We start from the raw sequence: 18,623 nt of genomic DNA on the forward strand, positions 1-18,623 counted from the left end.
AACTCTTTTGAGCTTGCGGAAGAAGTACAGGCGCTGGTGGGATCTCTTGGCCAGTGATGCCACACAACAGTGATGCCAAACAACTTAACCCTGTCTGCGTACTTCCACCTATGCAATATCAATCGTCTTCGTCCGTCTCTCACTCCTCACACCACTGCCATTCTCGTTTATAGTCTTGTCACCGCCCGGATTGACTATTGCAATTCACTTCTCTTCAGTGTCCCTCAACTTCAAACTTCTCCACAAACTTCAACTCGTCCAGAATTCTTCAGCTCGGATCATCACCAGAACCTCATCCTTTCACGACATCACCCCCGTCCTCCAAGAGCTCCACTGGCTCCCGGTCAAATATAGAATCAACGTTTAAATTCTTCGTTATACTTTTAAAGCTATCCATAACCTTGCCCCCCCCATACCTATCTGACCTTCTTCAAATTTCTATTCCCTCTCGTTCCCTTAGATCCTCTTCCTCCCTCCGCCTCTGTGTGCCTCCCCCCCCCTTGCCCATCTCAGCACGATGTGTAACAGAGCCCTCAGCTGCTCTGCCCCCAAACTTTGGAACGTACTTCCAACATTCGTAACATCGATTCTCTTCCCACCTTCAAGTCCCATCTCAAAACCCATCTATTTAAAATTGCATTTTCTGTGCAGCTCTCTCTCTTGTTTCTATTTATAATTGTATTTTATTTATTGCATTGTATTTGTGATTATATTTTATTCATTATAGTACCTATGCTTCTCTGTGACTGTAAAGTGTCCTTGAGAGCTTTGAAAGGCACTTAAAATGTAATTTTTATTATTATGTATGTATTATGTATGTAAATATTATAATTATTATTATTATTATTATTATTATTATTTTCATGGCTTCTTATGGGAAATAAATGTTCGGCAGACGAACTTTTCACCTTACACACTTTCTGGAAACCAATTAAATTCCTAAGCGGAGGTATCACTGTATTTTGAGTTGCTATTCCTCTTTGTCTCCACTTGCTACCTGCTAGGCACCGCATTCCCAAGACGCAGTGGTGGCTGAAGATACGGCCCATCATGAAAATCTTGGCCAAGTACAATATCAAGCTGGACACGTCAGAGCATGCCGATATGGAGCATGTGATCAAGAAGAGAAGCCCCCTCTCCAGCTAGGGCTCACAGACGAATCAAGATGCAACTCTTCTTCTGCATCATATCTCATGTACTTTATTCAGAAGCAGTGTCAAAAGAACAAGAGAATGATTAAACTCTTTAAAATGTTTTATCTTTGACAAAATATTTCAACAAACATCAGTTAAATCGACGACCTTTCACCAGTCAGGTCCTGAGCCAGTGCATCTGAGTACCGTATTTTCCGGTGTATAAGGCACACCAGAATATTATGCGCACCCCAACAAAATGTTGTATTTTCAAACTTTTTCCATTTCTAAGGCACACCAGACTGACTATAAGGCGGCGCTTCCCCGAATGAAAAAGTTTTCCAAATATAATACAGTATATAAATATATCAAAGTTTTCCAAGTATAAGGCACACCCACATTATAAGGCACTACAGTAGAGGCTGGGTTTAGGCACAACTTCTTCTACAGGGGTCACTTCCGGGTAGGGTGAACGCTGGCGCGAATGGCTGTCGCTGCTCACCCGCACAAAAAAACAATCCCGTGGCTGTAAAGTGTCATTGAGAGTTTTGAAAGGTGCTTAGAAATTACATTTATTATTATTATTATTATTTATTATTATTAATGGAGTCGCTGAGGTGGCTGCTGATAGTGTTGCGACCTGTTGTGGCTCAATATGACTTCACATATAAGGCGGACCTGCATATAAGGCGCAGGGTCATCTGTGGAAGAAAATCAAGGCTTTTTTTGGGGTGAGGAAGGTGCCTTACACACCGGGAAATACGGTAAAGAAAATATTAACGTTATGAAAAGTTTCAGTTCAAACCCTAACATACAGATTATGAAACAAGAGAATCCCAACAGGAAATGACATGTGAATTTATCAATATCTACTTTGGCAAGTTTCCGAATTGTGGTACTATTCTGATTCTAAAATAAACAATCACATTGTTTTTGCCTCATTTTCCCCCCTTTCCTGACATCAAGTGTCCAACAATCATGTGTCTTATATTCGATTGGTTTAGCCTTGATTAGTCTCGTAGTGGAGAAATTGACATTTCACAGCAGCCAAGGAATGAAAGGAAGAGGAAAGGAAAGAAAGAAGTAGAAAAACAAAATACAGGAGCTGCTGTAAAGGCAGCCATTCTCGCGGCGTCATCTTCAAGTCGAAATAACAAAAAAAATATTTAAAAAAATCAGATGACTCACAACAAAAGACAGTCTTCAATGTTTAGAACTTTCTGCACCCGCTTTGGTGTATGAAGCAGTTCTGTGGTGTGATCGTTGACAAGATCAGTGGCGCTGGGTGATGACGTCAGCAGGGGCGCCAAGGACCAGAGGGGGGAGTGACTGGGGAAAAGGCATTGCATTGGAGGCAAAATAAAAGTGACACACGTTAACAATAGCTGGACTCACATGTACCTTATTTGCAGTGACGTGCGGTGAGGTTCATGGCTGGTGAGGTTCATGGCTGGTGAGGCACTGACGTCATCATAGTCAGATTTACAAACATATGAACTCTACAGAGTAGTTTATTCACCATTTGATTGGCAACAGTTAACGTATTTTGTTTAAAATTTCATGTCAGCATTCTTTATATATACAAACTAGCATAGAAAAAAATAATTAAAAAAAGTTTTTATCGTGTTACCTTTACTTGTAAATGAAGTCCATGCGCCGCTCCTTCTGAAGAAAGGCATCGATAACTTCTTTGTAGAAGCCTTCCTTATCTTTCTTCAGTCTCTCTGTCTCAACGGAGATCACTGCCAGTGAAGTAAGTCGTCCTTGATCAGTCCTGTTCCGACTGTATGTTTTCAGTGCTGAGAATGACAATCTCGTCTACTTCTACAGCAACAAATGGGGCTGCACCGATCTCCTTTTTAATGTCATTTCTAATGACATCACCAACTGCTTCAATTAAATCGTTCTGTATTCTGTTTCACAGGCTAGAAAATACAGTGGATGTCCCAAAATGACTCGCTAGCCTGTCATCTTTCTCAGCGAAAGCATGTAATAGTTCAACATAGTTGCCACGATTAGCAGAGCCTTTACTTTCATCATTTCCACGAAATGCCAGCTGTTGTTTGGCAAGGAAGCAGGTGGCATTGATGAGATCTTTTAAAATCTCCCGGTTCTCTTTTATCTTAGCATTGTGGATGCTGATGTTGAGTCTTCGCTCATTTTTGATGAAGCTCCGTTGTAAATTTTTCAGGTCGCAATATCCCATTTGAGTCCATACATTGTCACAAGTTGAGAACAGAAGGCAGGAAAAGCAGAAAAGGCGGTTTCTTGCTGGAAATCCACACAGCCAGCCTTTTCGTGTGTATCAGTCCGCATGAAAAGAGCGAGTATTGTGTCCCGTTGTCTGAAGCAAACCTTTTAGTTCCGTGTTGGTCTTCCTTTAATTATTACCTCCTGCTTCGATTGAAAGTCCAGTTTAGAAAATTCTTTCAATTTAGATATGTAATCCTCCATTCTGAAAGTGAGGCCAAGCAACACGAAAAAATGACTGCAGGGTTGCACTTTACTTGCTAACTGTTTACTGTAGCTTTCTGTCTCTAATTCTATTATTCTGCAGACGTGGAGTCGGAAGTATCTCTGGAATCACAAGCGCCCCCTGTCATGAGGCGGGAGAACTGTTTGCCTCACCTACGCACAGCGATTTGATAAAAAGAAAACAAAATAAACACTGTAATACAGTGTTTATAATGTACAATGACTCTACATTATATACACCAGCTAAACTGTAGAAATTTAGTTCATATACTAAACGTGTTTGAACGCTTTAATAGCGATATGCAGAAGGACAGCAATGCGGTCTCACTGCAGAGCAAGCCAGCACAGTAAGCACAGTGATTGCGCAATCCATGGTGAGGATCAGCCGGCTGGTGCCTCACTGCTCGTCTCTACTTAGTATTTGAACGGTAAATGTGAAAATTCAGCGATTTTGAAAAAAATCCTAAAACGGTGAAGTTAAATGGACAAGAACTTTAAAGTACAAATCACTAAATACATATAACTGTTTAATTTATTTTTTCATTTGATATTTCCATGACAGCTTTCCATGATGACAGGTGAGGCACTGCCTCACCTGCCTCCACTGACTGCACGTCACTGCTTATTTGACAACACGACATGGTGTCAGAAGTCCTCGAGTTAACGTGGTGTGCGCGAAGAGGATATTTTGGAAACGCGGCGGAGAGAAAAAGGCAAAATGAGCGACGTAGAGGATGGAACATCGGCACGGGCTAGTGGAGCCATGGCGCGAGGTGCACAGCAAGCTGCGGGACCAGTCGTCACCGCGGGCCGTGCGCCACGTTCAACATCCAGCTGCCAGAACCTTTTGACCTCTCAAAACAACAGGAGTGGGAAAAATGGATCAGGAGATTCGAAAGATTTTGCCTGGCAAGTAACCTTAATGCGAGTTCTGAAGAAAATCAAGTAAACACACTTATTTACTGCATGGGTGACGAGGCTGATGATATTTTACGCGGGTTCAATCTACGGAGGTTCAACGGTGCACGTACCAAGAAGTGCAGAGGGGACTCCAAGACTTCTTCGTTGTGAAGAAAAATGTAATCTTTGAGCGTGCAATATTCAACATGCGCTATCAAAAGGAAGGGGAGAGTCTGGATTCGTTTGTCACTGCACTGTATGCCCTGGCAGGCCATTGTAGCTATGGGACGCTACGCAATGAACTGATGAGAGACAGAATTGTATTCGGACTACGGACCAAGGGATTGTACGAACGGATGCAGTTGGATGCGGATCTGACCCTTGAAAAAGCCATAAGAATAGCACGGCAAAGTGAGGAGGTGAAGAGGCAACAGTCTTATCTGCGAGGGGACACCAACTCAGAAGCAAGTGGCGCCGAATCTGTTGACAGAGTGTTCAAGAGCAAATTAAAGACGGCTAAAAGCTCACCCAACTGTGCCAATAGCCAGGCAAATAAGTCCCACAGTACTCATTTTAGCAAGGAAAGGGGGGCACAGTCAGTGTGCCAGAAATGCGGCAGCTCTCCTTCCCATCCAAAACTTGATTGTCCGGCCCATGAGGTGAAATGACATGCTTGCGGGCGGAAGGCACATTTTCAGCGCGTATGCAAATTCAAATCTACGCATGAAATTACAGGGGACGAAGAAGACGAGGGGGAGGAAGCGGTTCTCCTTGACAGTGTTGTGACAGACCGTGACCCGTCGATGGTCAAGATTGACATAAATCAGCGCAGTGTGATGTTTAAAATCGATACTGGCGCCGACGTCACCATTCTGCCATACACAGCATTCAAGGTCACGTATCAAAACAATCTCCCTAAACTCAAAAAGGCAACAAAACGACTCCTGGGACCAGGGAGGAGCCCTCTTGAGGTTGTGGGCGTCGCCAAGCTGCCGCTGAGAAAAGGTGAGAAGGAGGAGATGGAGAATGTTTCATCTCGAATGAATCACTCGTCATGTGCATACTGCCTTGCTGGGGAGATCTGTGAGCTGCAGGCTAGGGCTCGTAGCACGCCAAGGCAGCGTCACGATGCAGTCATTAAAGGACAACTACCCAAAAATATGCACTGGACTCTGAAAGATGTGGCAGCCGTACAACATCAAACTGAAACCAGGGTCTGACCCTTTCTCTTTAAAAACACCAAGGAGGATCCCATTGTCATTAATGGACAAAGTCAAGAAAGAGCTATTCCGCATGGAACGACTCGGAGTAATAAAGACAATCGAGCAGCCAACAGGCTGCGCTGGCATTGTGGTAGTGCCCAAGAAATCAGGGGCTGTACGAATTTGTGTCGACCTTACCGAACTCAATGAGTCAGTTTGCAGAGAAAAGTATATCCTGCCGTCAGTGGAGGAAACACTAGGCATGCTGACTGGTTTTTAGTAAGCTGGATGTAAAAATGGGGTTCTGGCAAATACCCCTAAAACCTAATTAGGCAAAGCTTACAACATTCATCACACCATTTGGACGGTATTATTTCAAGCGGCTACCTTTTGGGATAGCCTCCGCCCCTGAACACTTTCAAAACAGAATGGTAACGGAGGTTACAGAAGGGCTGGACGGTGTTGTTTGCCTCATGGATGATGTGCTCATATGGGGCCGAATGCAGGAGGAGCACAATGCCCGCTTGCATGCTACCTTGGAGAAAATCCAGGAGGCAGGCATCACTCTCAATGTGGAAAAATGTGAACTGTCAAAGTCAGAGGTGACATTTCTTGGCCATGTGATCTCAGACAGCGGCATCAGGCCAGACCCAGCTAAAACTGAGGCAGTAAGGATGATGCCGGAGCCAACGAATCTAACAGAGTTGAGAAGTTTTCTCAGAATGATGAACCAACTGGGGAGGTTTGTGCCGGGGTTGGCAGATCGAGACAAGCTTCTCCGTGACCTCCTGTCCAAAAAGAACTGCTGGGTGTGGGCCGTCGACCAGGCACGAGCCTTTCAAGATTTAAAAGACGCGCTGACGTCCACACCGGTGCTGGTCATGTTTGATCCCAACAGAGAGAGTAAAGTGTCTGCAGACGCGTCGTCGTACGGGTTGGGCGGAGTTCTTCTCCAAAAGTGGGAAGAAGAATGGAGGCCAATTGGTTACGTGTCATGCTCGCTCACACCTACGGAGCAGAGATATGCTCAAGTGGAGAAGGAGGCTCTGGGGCTGACCTGGGCCTGCGAGAGGTTTCGCAACTTTCTCATCAAGAAGCATTTCTTGATGGAGACGGAACACAAACCTCTCCTGAGTCTCCCGGGGTCCCAAGCCCTGGATACATTACCTTCACGGATACAACGCTTCAGAATGCGACTCATGCGCTATTTTTACTCCATCTCTCACGTCCCAGGAAAAAGCCTGTTGACAGCCGACACACTGTCTCGGGCTCCAGTGGAGAAGGGTAAACCGCCACCTGAAATCAATCTATGCACGACATGGGATCCCAGACCTTCTGGTTTCGGATGGAGGGCCTCAGTTTTCTGGAACAGTCTTCACAGCTTTTGCGGAGTCCTATGGGTTCCGCCACATTACAAGTAGCCCACGATACCCCCAAGGCAATGCTGAGGCAGAACGTGCAGTTCAGACGATCAAAAGCCTCTTGAAAAAAGCAGATGGCCCTTATCTGGCCTTGCTCGCGTACAGGGCTACCCCTCTTGAAAACGGGTACAGCCCAACTCAGCTTCTCATGGGGAGGAGACTCTGCACGACGGTTCCTATCCTTCCTGTCCTGCTTAACCCAGCCATCCCCGACCGAGAAGCCATCTTCCAGAAGGAAAATGAAAATAGGACAAAAGATGCACAACGCTACAACACGCGACATCGTGCACAGAACCTTGTCAGACTCAACCCAGGACAGTGTGTGTGGATTAAGTACCAAGGAGCGGAAGGAGCCATCATCGAAAGACATGCTTCCCCTCGATCATTTCTGGTATAGGGACCTCACGGGACCATCAGACGAAACCGCCGTCATCTCATCCCAATGAGGTCCTCGCCTGAGCAGAGTGGATGTGATGCAGCGGAGCAGTCTTCGGGAGGCGATCCAGAAAGTCCATCAGCGGGACCACTGCAGCACAATCTTCCAGACTCACCACCCACTCCTACTACCAAGACCAGGTTTGGGAGAGTCGTGGTAAAACCAACCAGGTTGGACTTATGATTTTTTCCCCATTTTTCCTCCTACTTTCAGGCTCTGCTTGCGGGGTTGTTTTTAAAAAAATGGGGGTGGGTATATAATGAATATTGAGATGTACTTGTACATGCTATTCTGTTTTTCCATACACTGTTCAGCCCATTACAGATCATAGAGGAGGATCAGTTAAGATGGACCATCAAGTTATTGTTCTCGAATGGATTGTCCCAAATATGTTTGTTTTTCCTATGCGATCCCTTGGCAGTCTTCGAGAAGAGCAGACCTTTCAACCATGAGGCAGAATAATCCCCAAGGTCTGTTTAATCATTGGTAGTCTATCCAATGATTCTAGAAAGGGGAGATGTGGTATGATAGTTGACAACAAGATCAGTGGTGCTGGGTGATGACGTCAGCACCGGGCGCCAAGGACCAGAGGGGGGAGTGACTGGGGAAAAGGCATTGCGTTGGAGGCAAAATAAAAGTGACACACGTTAACGCAACAGCTGGACTCATATGTGCCTTATTTGACAACACGACAAGTTCTAGATCAGGGGTGTCAAAGTCATTTTTTGCCGCGGGCCACATTGTAGTTATGGTTTCCTCTGGAGGGCCGTTATGAATTTGGGGAACCCATTAGAAAATTTTTAAATCCCTTAAAATATTACATATAGAGCACACAGCAAATTAATGAATAACTCGTTTTCAAATCTGAAGTCAAGAATAATGACTTTTACTGTGGTTGACATCCAAAAATATGAAATTTTGGCTCAGATTTTAGCAATCATCATGGAATTTAACAAGTTTGATTTGCTTTCGCGGGCCGAAAAAAATGATGTGGCGGGCCGGATTTGGCCCGCGGGCCTTGACTTTGACACCTGTGTTCTAGATGAAAGAGGACAGGACCAAAGCCCCCTTTTCATTTTCATCCCCATGGGTGGGGTGTGGGGGGTGTTTTGCTCACGTGACTTAAAGGACAACCGACGCCTCCGGACAAGTTGTGTCCATAATTTGTAAAATCGCTTCAAATGACTTCTACTGAGCATATTTTACAAAGATTCAAGATACAAAGATACAAAGATATATTTTACGTTTTAAGACTGAATATTCTGGAAGTCTTGTTTTTGAGTTGGTGACGAGTCCTGAAGTCAAGTCACGGAAAGAACACCCCTGACCGATAAAGGACATACTTTTGCAGTCCTTTCATCACCTCAATGCATTTTGCGGTACTTTGGTCTGAAAACTTCGTGTTGATCCGTGTTGATGGCGAAATTAGAAGGAAAACACATAAATAACACAATGGGGAATCGTTGTGTTACACCGAACAACTATTTGATATTCGCTGACAAAAATGCCAAGGAGAAAAATCAGCCCCTTTCCAATTCCTTACACGGCTTTGTCGCCATGTTCTGCCTTTTTTGGGTGCAACATTTCCCACCCCTGATGCCTCAAAATGACACGGAATAAATTCTTTAATCGATTGCAAACATGTATGCTTTCCTCTTCAGAACTAATTGAATCATATACATAACTGGATGAGTGACAAGAAAGCATTTTCTCCGAATCTGAAGCCATTGTTTTGATTCTCGAGCAAGGCAAGACGTCTTGGCGTGACACCATGAACAAGGGGGCGGGACCTTCTGAAACGGACCGCTTCCGGATTCAAATTGAAGTAGTTTCTAGACACTTTTTCTAGACACGTCATTTTTATTTGTGTTTTGCATTTGACAAAAAATATCATCCTGCGTGTTTTGGGTATTTTAGATGCTATAAAACGTTTTTCTGATCTCAGTTCGGAAACAAAAAAGTGGTGTCGGTTGTCCTTTAAATGAATCCATTTTCAAGGCTTTTAAACGATGCCTGTAAGCTTGAAGGCGTGCAGTGAGACGTACATATAAACACAAGACGGAAGACACTGATTCGCTATGGCGACCCCTGAAGGGAAAAGCCGAAAGAAAAAGACTGTCAAAGTGTTGGAAGTTCAGTCGCTCCTATTCGAGTCTCACCCACGGGTAGAGAATTTTTAGGGTCGACCAGGACTGAAACCGGAAACGCTATCACAGAGGTCGCCGGAGTACTCGCGGTGGTTGCCGGGAGGTTGCCGGACGATGTGCCTGCGCCGAGGGTAGATGCGTGTCCTCAGTGTCCCCTCCGTTCGTCCAATCTTCGAATACGCGATTGAGTAGCGTGCTTTTTGACAAAGTGACCAGGACACTGCACCGTGCGAGCAGTCGTGGTTGCAGTCAGTGGGTTTTAAGAGCGTCGTAGCACAGACGACAGCTTTGACTCGTTAAGCTAGCTGACGTTAGCCCGCTTCATTGATTCGCAGCACGCTCGCTCTCGATCGTAACCGCTAGCTATCTAGCAAGTTAGCTTGCGAGATAAACTAGTTGACAAGCGTCACCGGCCCATCCAGTCGAGTAGGCGGGGGGGACAGACTGCCCTGTGGACTGGTGAACGAGACCGTCTGAGGAGGCGGGCGCCAGACAGGCAGGCCGGCGGGGTCGGGAGAACGCGACGGGTGGACGTGCGTCAGGAGCGGCTGATGAGTTCAGACCAGAGCGGAGAGCCGCCGCCGCTGCTGCTGGAGGAGGCTGATCCCGGACCGAAGACCGGCGGGGAAGACGAGACCTCGCCGAAGAACGAGGGACACTCAGGCGGCATGGTGAGTTAGGCCCGCTGGCTAACAAAGTTGGTCGTGACGACACCGCGACCCTCTGCGTGAAAAGGCACATTTTGAGCTTTCTGCTCAAATGATTTTGACCAAAACTATTAAGTAACACATTTGTCGTATGTTAAGTGGTCCTCGTGTCTGTTGTCTCACTGTGATCGTGGTTTTGACTTACCCGTCCGTGCACGCTTATGACAGTAGTCATTGGGACCTTACTTGCGACAGATAGCTTAACGTTAGCTGCCCACCGGGAAGCTCATTAAATCGTTTGCTGACTAATCATTACCCAATCAGTTACGAGGCTGCCGTGCGTGTATGATTGACAGATTTGTTTTGGAATCCAAGTTTCTCTGAGGACTTTTCACATTACCCACGGCATCAACTTTGACGACTTTGTCTTTTAAGTTAAACGTTCTTTCGCCCCGAACCTTGCCGTTAGCGTAATCAGTTTCCTAAGATAGCAACTAGCTGGCTAGCTGCTGTGACATGCGCCGCGACGACTCGGCTTGCGCTGCTCTGTCAGCTGACTCTACTCCACTCACCATGGCTGTGTGTGACACGCAGACACGCATTGTCACTCTGAGGGTAGTCTGGGGACGATTACGTCGATCACCAAGCAGGAGCGACCAGCTGTTATCAATCCCCTCTTACCATGAGGGCATTGACCCCTGTTTGCAGGTGGCCATCGACAATGTCAAAAGGCAACGATTACAGAAAATCATTTTATTTACGACTTGGTTGTTGTTCGTACACACTCAAGGGGATATTAAGTTTGTATATGATTATCAGTGATTGTGAAAAAAAATCCAGATCCAGTGACTGTAAAGTGTCCTTGAGAGTTTTGAAAGGTGCTTAGAAAATAAATGTATTATTATTATTATTGTGTTTTAGTAAATGTATCATTGGTTAAAATACCAATGATAAATCACCATAGTGTGCCTACTGTATCAGATTGTGTTGATGTGATCCATTTGATTTAAAATAATTGAACATCAAGATTCCCACTACAGAATCAGAAAACCTTTACTAGTCCCACAGTGGGGAAATTTGCAATCGACAGCTCCTCCAGGAGCTCCTAGCCCTTTTAAATCCCTTTCCTTTCGACTATTTTGTTTATTTTATTTCTATTATGCATAGAATACTTTTTTATCCTATTCTGTTGCACTTTGTTCCAGCATCAGCTGTTGTTAAAGCGCTATATAAACCAATATGGATGAATTGTATTGTATATTGGACAGCCACCCTCATTTCAAGCTCATAACTCCAGACCGATATCATTAGCGCTTTCCTTCCTCACAGATGATTGAAAGTTGTACATGTAGCTGTCTAGCTGGTTAGCTATCTATTGGCTAGCTATCTAGCTAGTTATCTATTGGCTGGCTGTCTAACTTGTCTTGTGACTGTGAAGTGACCTTGAGAGTTTTGAAAAGCGCTTGTAAATGAAATACAGTAAAGTCTCGTTATATCGATATCGGATATATCGATAGTCCCGTTTATATCGATACTATTTCTATGCACGCACGGAGAAAATTACATGCAAACAGGGCCGGATATATCGATAGTCCCGGTTATATCGATATTTTTTCGGACTCCCTTGAATATCGATATAACGAGACTTTACTGTATTATTATTATTAGCTATCTCTTAGCCAGCTAGCTTTCTTTCTATTTGAGTTACTTCCGGGTTGAGTGAACCTTGGGCTGCTCACCCACAGAAAAACTCATCCTGTGACTGGAAAGTGATCTTTAGAGTTTTGAAAGGCGCTTTTAAATACAATGTATTATTATTATTATTATCATCATCATCATCATCATCATCATCATCATCATCATCATCATTATTATTATTATTTAGGAACTAACTTTTTCTCAGGTTTCTAACGCTGTATTGAATGTTGATGGAGTCCTAAAACTCAATATTCTGTGGGTCCTGGAATTCAAGTGACAATGACAAAAACCCTGGCACTGTTGTGGACACACATTTTTACACAACGTCTGGCAGTCAATGAGTTAGTAAAACATGTTTTTTTTATTTTTTCTCCCTTCAAGGTCACATCAAAGGGCACCAGTTTAAACCCGAATGCCAAGGTGTGGCAGGAGATGCCGGTGACCCCGAGTAAGACGGTGACCAGCAGCCCTCTTTGGCTCCCTCCGGACCTCAAAGATGGTGAGTTTATGTCTTCGTTTAATTCTAATGGTGTATTTTTTTTTATTGCAGTGTCTGAAACGCGTGGCAAAAAGTTACCGGACACCAGGGCAGACAACTCTGAAAAGTTGCCTTTCACAACTTGAAACACAATAAGACTAATAAAAAAAAACATTGTTAGTATAGTAGTAACAAGTATTAAGGATTGTTTTTATTAAGGATGTACAAATGCTCCCTTGCTTTATTTATCGTAAATATCCCTTGCTGATGATTTTGCTCCAGTTTGTACATACTTCTTCTTCTCCTTTTGGCTTTTCCCTACAAGGGGTCGCCACAGCAAATCAGTGTCCTCCATCTTTAGAGGTTTGATCCGCATGTTTGTTTTGGCCAACCATACACTCTTCGTTATTTTCCACAATGCAATGTTTGCGTTGCGTCGTCTGCTACAGGCCACGTGAATTCTTCTTTCCACGATGCTTTTAATGTGCGTTCAATTTCTGAGCGCCTTTCAAAACTCTCAAGTACACTTTACAGTCACAGGATTATGTACGTTTGTCGTGTAGCATCATAAATTTTGTTAGTTTCTTTTGAATCTTTCTTCTGGGGCTGAGGTTCTGTGCAAACTATTTTGCGTTGATTTGAAAAAAAATATTTCGTTTTTTTCCTTCTTGAAGACGTTGTCGGCCACCCGGGCAGAGACGTTTTGTAAGTTGTACGCCCGGCAGATAAATTGCACACCCCGGGCGTCCAGGCAGACACTATTTCAGACACTGTTAATTGCAATAATGAAATGCAAACTCTATGCCACTGACTTGAAGTACTGGTTTACTATTTTTAATCCTTGTAATAATGAATAATAAGGTATCACCTCATCAGGATGATGGTGGTTTGCGGTTCGATCGTGCTTACAACAGACTTCTTAGGTCGTTACCACATGGGCTTAGTCATGCTTACCAGCACAGCTTTGGTTCGCTGGCGTGGCTCTTCGGATGGGGAGTCCGGCGCCTTCAGGGAGGTGCAGATGACTGCTGAAGAAACATTTTCATCGATTCTGTCATATTATGTTTACTGTGAGTAAAATTTGAACGTCGTTCATTCATGATGTACACCTCTCGGTGAAAGCCACTTTTTTAAAAATATCCCAAAAAAGGTTTACATTTCGACTTAAGGATGCTTTTATTTGAACCTTTTAGAATTAAGTTAGAAGCAAAGTCAATACTGTATTTTGATTCATTTTCAGCCCCAACTGCCCCCCAAAAAAGCTAGTCATCATGAGGTGTGGTGATGGACCTTCACTTGAGCTATCTGGCTATCTAGCTAACTAGCTAGCTATTTAGCTAGTTATCTAGCTGGCTATCTAGCTAGCTAGCTATTTGCTATTTATGAGCTATCTAACAGTTATCTATTAGCTCTCTAGCGAGCTAAGCTTCTGTCTGAGTTATTCCGGGTTGCGTGAATGTCGGTGCATGTGGCTGTCACTGCTCACCCACGGAAAAACGTATCCTGTGATTGAAAAGTTACCATGGAGAGTTTTGAAAGGCGCTTAGAAATTAAATGTATTGTTGTTATTATTATTTTTATTTTTATATAATAAATGCGAAGTGGTGTGGAACTTGTATTGTGCTTCTCTGTCATTGGTGCTCAAAGTACTTCAAACTATGCGCTAATTTACCCACTGACAACGCAGCAACTTGGGAGTTCAGTACATCGCTTCAAGGGCAACCAACATCACTTTTTTTGTTTCCTAACTGACATTTGAAAAACGTTTTAGAGCGTCTAAAATACCCAAAACACGCAGTATGATATTTTTAGTCAAATACAAAACACCAATAAAAATGACTTAAAGTGTTTAAAAACTACTTCAATTTGAAACTGCATGTGGTCAGTTTCAGAAGGTCCCGCCCACTTGTTCGTGGTGTCACGCCAAGACGTCTTGCCTTGCTCGAGAATCAAAACAATGGCTTCAGATTCAGAGAATATGCTTTCTTGTTACTCATCCAGTTATGTATGTACGTTATGAATACGATTCAAATAGTTCTCAAGAAGAAACTTTGCTGCTGTGAAATATAAATTTCTCCACTGTGAGACTAATAAAGGCATATCCAATCCAAGAAAGCATACATGTTTGCAATTGATTAAAGAATTTATTCAGTGTCATTTTGAGGCAGTTTGTGGTACTACGTGACGTTTTCAGACCAAAATACAGCAAAATGCATTGACGTGATGGAAGGACTGCGACAATGTGTCCTTTTTTCGGTCAGGGGCATTCCTTCAGTGAAGTAACGTACGGACTCGTCACCAACTCAAAAACAAGACTTCCGTAATATTCAGCGCCAGTCTTAAAATGTAAAATATTGCTATATGTGGTGGAATCTTTGTAAAATACGCTCAGTAGAAGTCATTTGAAGACATTTTACAAATTATGGACACAACTTGTCCGGAGAGGTCGGTTGTCCTCTAAGAACACGTTGACATGGTTGCAAGGCTCACACCCCAAACCTCTGGGTTTGAGATACAGTCTACCATGAGCCGATGCCTCCCCCACAAAAACACTGTGAGTGATAGATCCAACTTTGTGATTGAAGAGTAATCACTTGTTTGAGTGTAAAAATCTATCAGGAACCAAAGTAGAAAACAAAGATTCTTTAATCTTCCGGACAGGGTAGAGACACGTTGGGAACTTTAAAGACGAAGAAGAAAGGTTTAATTTTACATGTTGTTTACATGTTTTATATTACATATATGATTGTGTTTGTGTTGTCATATTTGTTTTCTTTGTTTTTTTGTTCTTTTCACTTTTGTTTATGTAGACATTACTAAGATATTGTGCTGAGTCCATTCTCTGTCTTTTCTGTAATACCGTACAATAGCTAGCTATCTGGCTGGCTAGCTATCGAGCTGGATAGCTGTTAGCTATCTATTGGCTTGCTAGCTAGCTGTCTATTTGTCTTACTATTCTATTTGTGTTACTTCCGGGTTGAGTGAACGCTGGTGCGTATAGCTGCCGCTGCTCACCCACAGAAAAACTCATCCTGTGACTGACTGTAAAGTGACCTTGAGAGTTTTGAAAGACGCTTCGAAATGAAATGTATTATTATTGTGCTGGTCCCAAGCCCGGATAAATACCGAGGGTTGTGTCAGGAAGGGCGTCCGACGTAAAAGCTTGGCCAAAACAAACATGCGGATCAAACCTCTAAAGATGGAGGACACTGATTTGCTGTGGCGACCCCTTGAAGGGAAAAGCCGAAAGGAAAAGAAGAATAAGATTATTATTATTATTATCATTATTATTACCATTACTCCATTAAGGGAGTGCGGCGAGAGGGCGAGCCCCTCCCTCACCCGAGGTAGTTATACGGCGTGGATGACATAATTTCAAAAGACCCCATTGGCTACAGATGCAAAGGTGAAAGTTCACAATCAGACTGAACTAAGAATGTTGAAAGTAATGGTTCACACTAAACTTCAAATACGTAAAGTAACAACTTAGACTAAACTAAACAAATACATCCATCCATTTTCCGTACCGCTTATTCCTCATTAGGGTCGCGGGGGTGCTGGAGCCAATCCCAGCTGTCTTCGGGTACAAGGCGGGGGACACCCTGAATTGGTTGCCAGCCAATCGCAGGGCACACACGGACAAACAACAGTCACTCTCACACTCAAACCTAGGGACAATTTGGAGTCTTCAATCTGCCTGCCATGCATGTTTTTGGAATGTGGGAGGAAACCGGAGGACCTGGAGAAAACCCACACGGGCCCGGGGATAACATGCAAACTCCACACAGGGAGGCCGTACCGGCACGCGAACCGGCGTCCTCTGCACTGTGAAGCCGGTGTGCTAACCACTTGACTACCGGGCGACTAAACAAGTACGAAAGAGTAGAAATTAAGATGTTTAAGGATGTGTATATGAAACCATCCTATCAGTGAGCTTCACAGAAACCGCCTTACCCCTTAATTTGCTTTCCTCATTTAGTTAACTCTTTCACTGCCATTCACAAATTTCTTCAGGAAGTAAAAATATGACGTAGAGCTCTATTCTCGAATTTGTTTGGGTTTTGGATGCCGATAAAGCGCTGACCATGGCCTCTGGTGATGTTTTTTTCCCTCCCACAAGGGGGCAGCATTTTACGTTTTTCTACGTTAGCGCTCAGCTATTGTTAAAGCGCCATAGAAACCAATATGTATCTATTGCATTGTATTTTGGACAGCCGCCCTCATTTCAAGCTTATATAACTCCAGACCATATAAGACCAGACAATATAATTTTGGAATTAACTTTTTTTCTGATGAAAGAAGATAGTCTAAGTTTTCTTACGCCGCATTGAATGTTTATGTCGTCCTAAAACTCAATATTCTGTGGGTCCTGGAATTCGAGTGACAATTTCTTCTTCGCCACAGCGAATCAATGTCCTCCATCTATCCCGGTTTTGTGCATCCTCTTCTCTCACAGTGAATCTCTCTCAGTGAATGAGTTAACGATTAAGGTGAGAAGTCATAGGCATAATAATAATGTAATACATTTCATTTATAAGCGCCTTTCAAAACTCTCAAGGTCACTCTAAATTCACAGGATGAAGTTCTTCTCTGGATGAGCAGCGGCAGCCAGCTAGCCAGCTAGCTAATGGATAACTAATAAATAGCTAATACAGTAAAGTCTCGTTATATCGATATTCAAGGGAGTCCGAAAAAATATCGATATAACCGGGACTATCGATATATCCGACCCTGTTTGCATGTAATTTTCTCCGTGCGTGCATAGAAATAATATCAATATAACCGGGACTATCGATATATCCGATATCGATATAACGAGACTTTACTGTATATAGCCAGATAGCCATCAGCTAGACAGCTAATAGATAGCCAGCTAGCTAATGGATGACTAATAAATAGCTAATAGATAGCCAGGTTTCTTTTTTTTAGCTCATCCTTCTACTTTTTGACGACTAGTCTATATGGCTATATAGGAGCTTGAGTTCAGGGCTCTTTCCAATTATCAAATACAAGTGATCATTTCCAACCTTGCTGGATTTCAACGTTTGGACCTTTTGCGGAGACTCGGCGGACACGATGGGGTTGAAAATGTTGTGAAGGTGTCAGTTAGTCACTTGACTGAATGTGACGCACGCTTCTCAGGTTACAGCGAGCCGTCGCCTGCCGTTTGCAAGCTGCATGCGGTGGGATTCACCAACCCGGATGAAAGCAGCACAGCAACAGCTGAGATTGCAGTAAACGGAATGGACCCTCCACTATTGGCTTTCCCCGCTGCGGGGACCGCAGGGACTGCAGGTTTGTCATGCCGTACCACAAACACCCCTCAATCGAGATTAAAGGACAACCGACACCCGGACAAGTTGCGTCCATAATTTGTAAAATCACTTCAAATGACTTAGACTGGCGTCGGTTGTCCTTTAAAGGACAACCGACGTCACTTTTCTGTTTCTTAACTGACATCAGAAAAACGTTTTATAGCATCTAAAATACCCAAAACACGCAGTATGATATTTTTATTCAAATGCAAAACACCAATAAAAATGACTTAGTGTTCAAAATCTGCAAAAAAATTGAGCCGCGAATTGGGCATTTTCAGAAAGTCCCGCCCCCAGTTCGTGACGTCACGCCAAGACGTCTTGCATTGCTGAAAAATGACTTCAGATTCTGAACAATGGCTTCAGATTCGGAGAATATGCTTTCTTGTTACACATCCAGTTATGAATATGATTCAAATAGTTTTGAAGAGGAAAGCATACAAGTTTATAATCGATTAAAGATTTTTTTCCGTGTCATTTTGAGGCAAATGGGCGGGGGCGAATGTCGCACCCAAAAATGGCGACCAGCTCCCGTGAGGCATGAATCAGCCGTTTCCAGAGGCTGATAAATTCCTTCCATGGAGCTTGGATGCCCTCTTCTGGCGGCTTTTGGGTGCAACATCAAGGTTTTCAGACAAACAGTACAGCAAAATACATTGACGTGATGAAGGACTGCTACAATGTGTCTTTTTGTCGGTCAGGGGGGGAATCCTTTCATGACGTAACGTGAGGACTCGTCACCAACTCAAAAACAAGACTTCCTGAATATTC

The 18,623-nt window shown here is 43.6% G+C and overlaps 2 protein-coding genes across 16 annotated transcripts in view; both read left to right on the forward strand.

The window, feature by feature from the left end:
* The window catches only part of pfkma (phosphofructokinase, muscle a), a 109,397-nt gene extending 107,333 nt beyond the window's left edge, over window positions 1-2,064 (forward strand). For all 3 annotated transcript variants that reach the window (XM_089004521.1, XM_089004545.1, XM_089004530.1), the window contains one exon: window positions 1,005-2,064. In XM_089004521.1, coding sequence (XP_088860647.1) covers window positions 1,005-1,146 — 142 coding nt within the window. In that variant the 3' untranslated portion in view covers window positions 1,147-2,064. The remainder of the gene's footprint in view (window positions 1-1,004) is intronic.
* A 7,466-nt stretch (window positions 2,065-9,530) lies between these two features.
* larp4aa (La ribonucleoprotein 4Aa) overlaps window positions 9,531-18,623 on the forward strand; it is a 57,358-nt gene continuing 48,265 nt past the window's right edge. For 4 of the 13 annotated variants that reach the window (XM_089004460.1, XM_089004452.1, XM_089004479.1 and 1 more), the window contains exons 1-3: window positions 9,611-10,385; window positions 12,441-12,558; window positions 17,680-17,832. In XM_089004460.1, coding sequence (XP_088860586.1) covers window positions 10,266-10,385; window positions 12,441-12,558; window positions 17,680-17,832 — 391 coding nt within the window. In that variant the 5' untranslated portion in view covers window positions 9,611-10,265. Of the gene's footprint in view, window positions 10,386-12,440; window positions 12,559-17,679; window positions 17,833-18,623 lie in introns of all 13 variants that reach the window. The other 9 variants (XM_089004405.1, XM_089004422.1, XM_089004510.1 and 6 more) reach the window with 7 other exon arrangements.

Source organism: Hippocampus bargibanti, linkage group LG01 (genome assembly GCF_051943395.1).
Source record: "Hippocampus bargibanti isolate YZ-2025 linkage group LG01, ASM5194339v1, whole genome shotgun sequence".
Lineage (NCBI taxonomy): Eukaryota > Metazoa > Chordata > Actinopteri > Syngnathiformes > Syngnathidae > Hippocampus > Hippocampus bargibanti.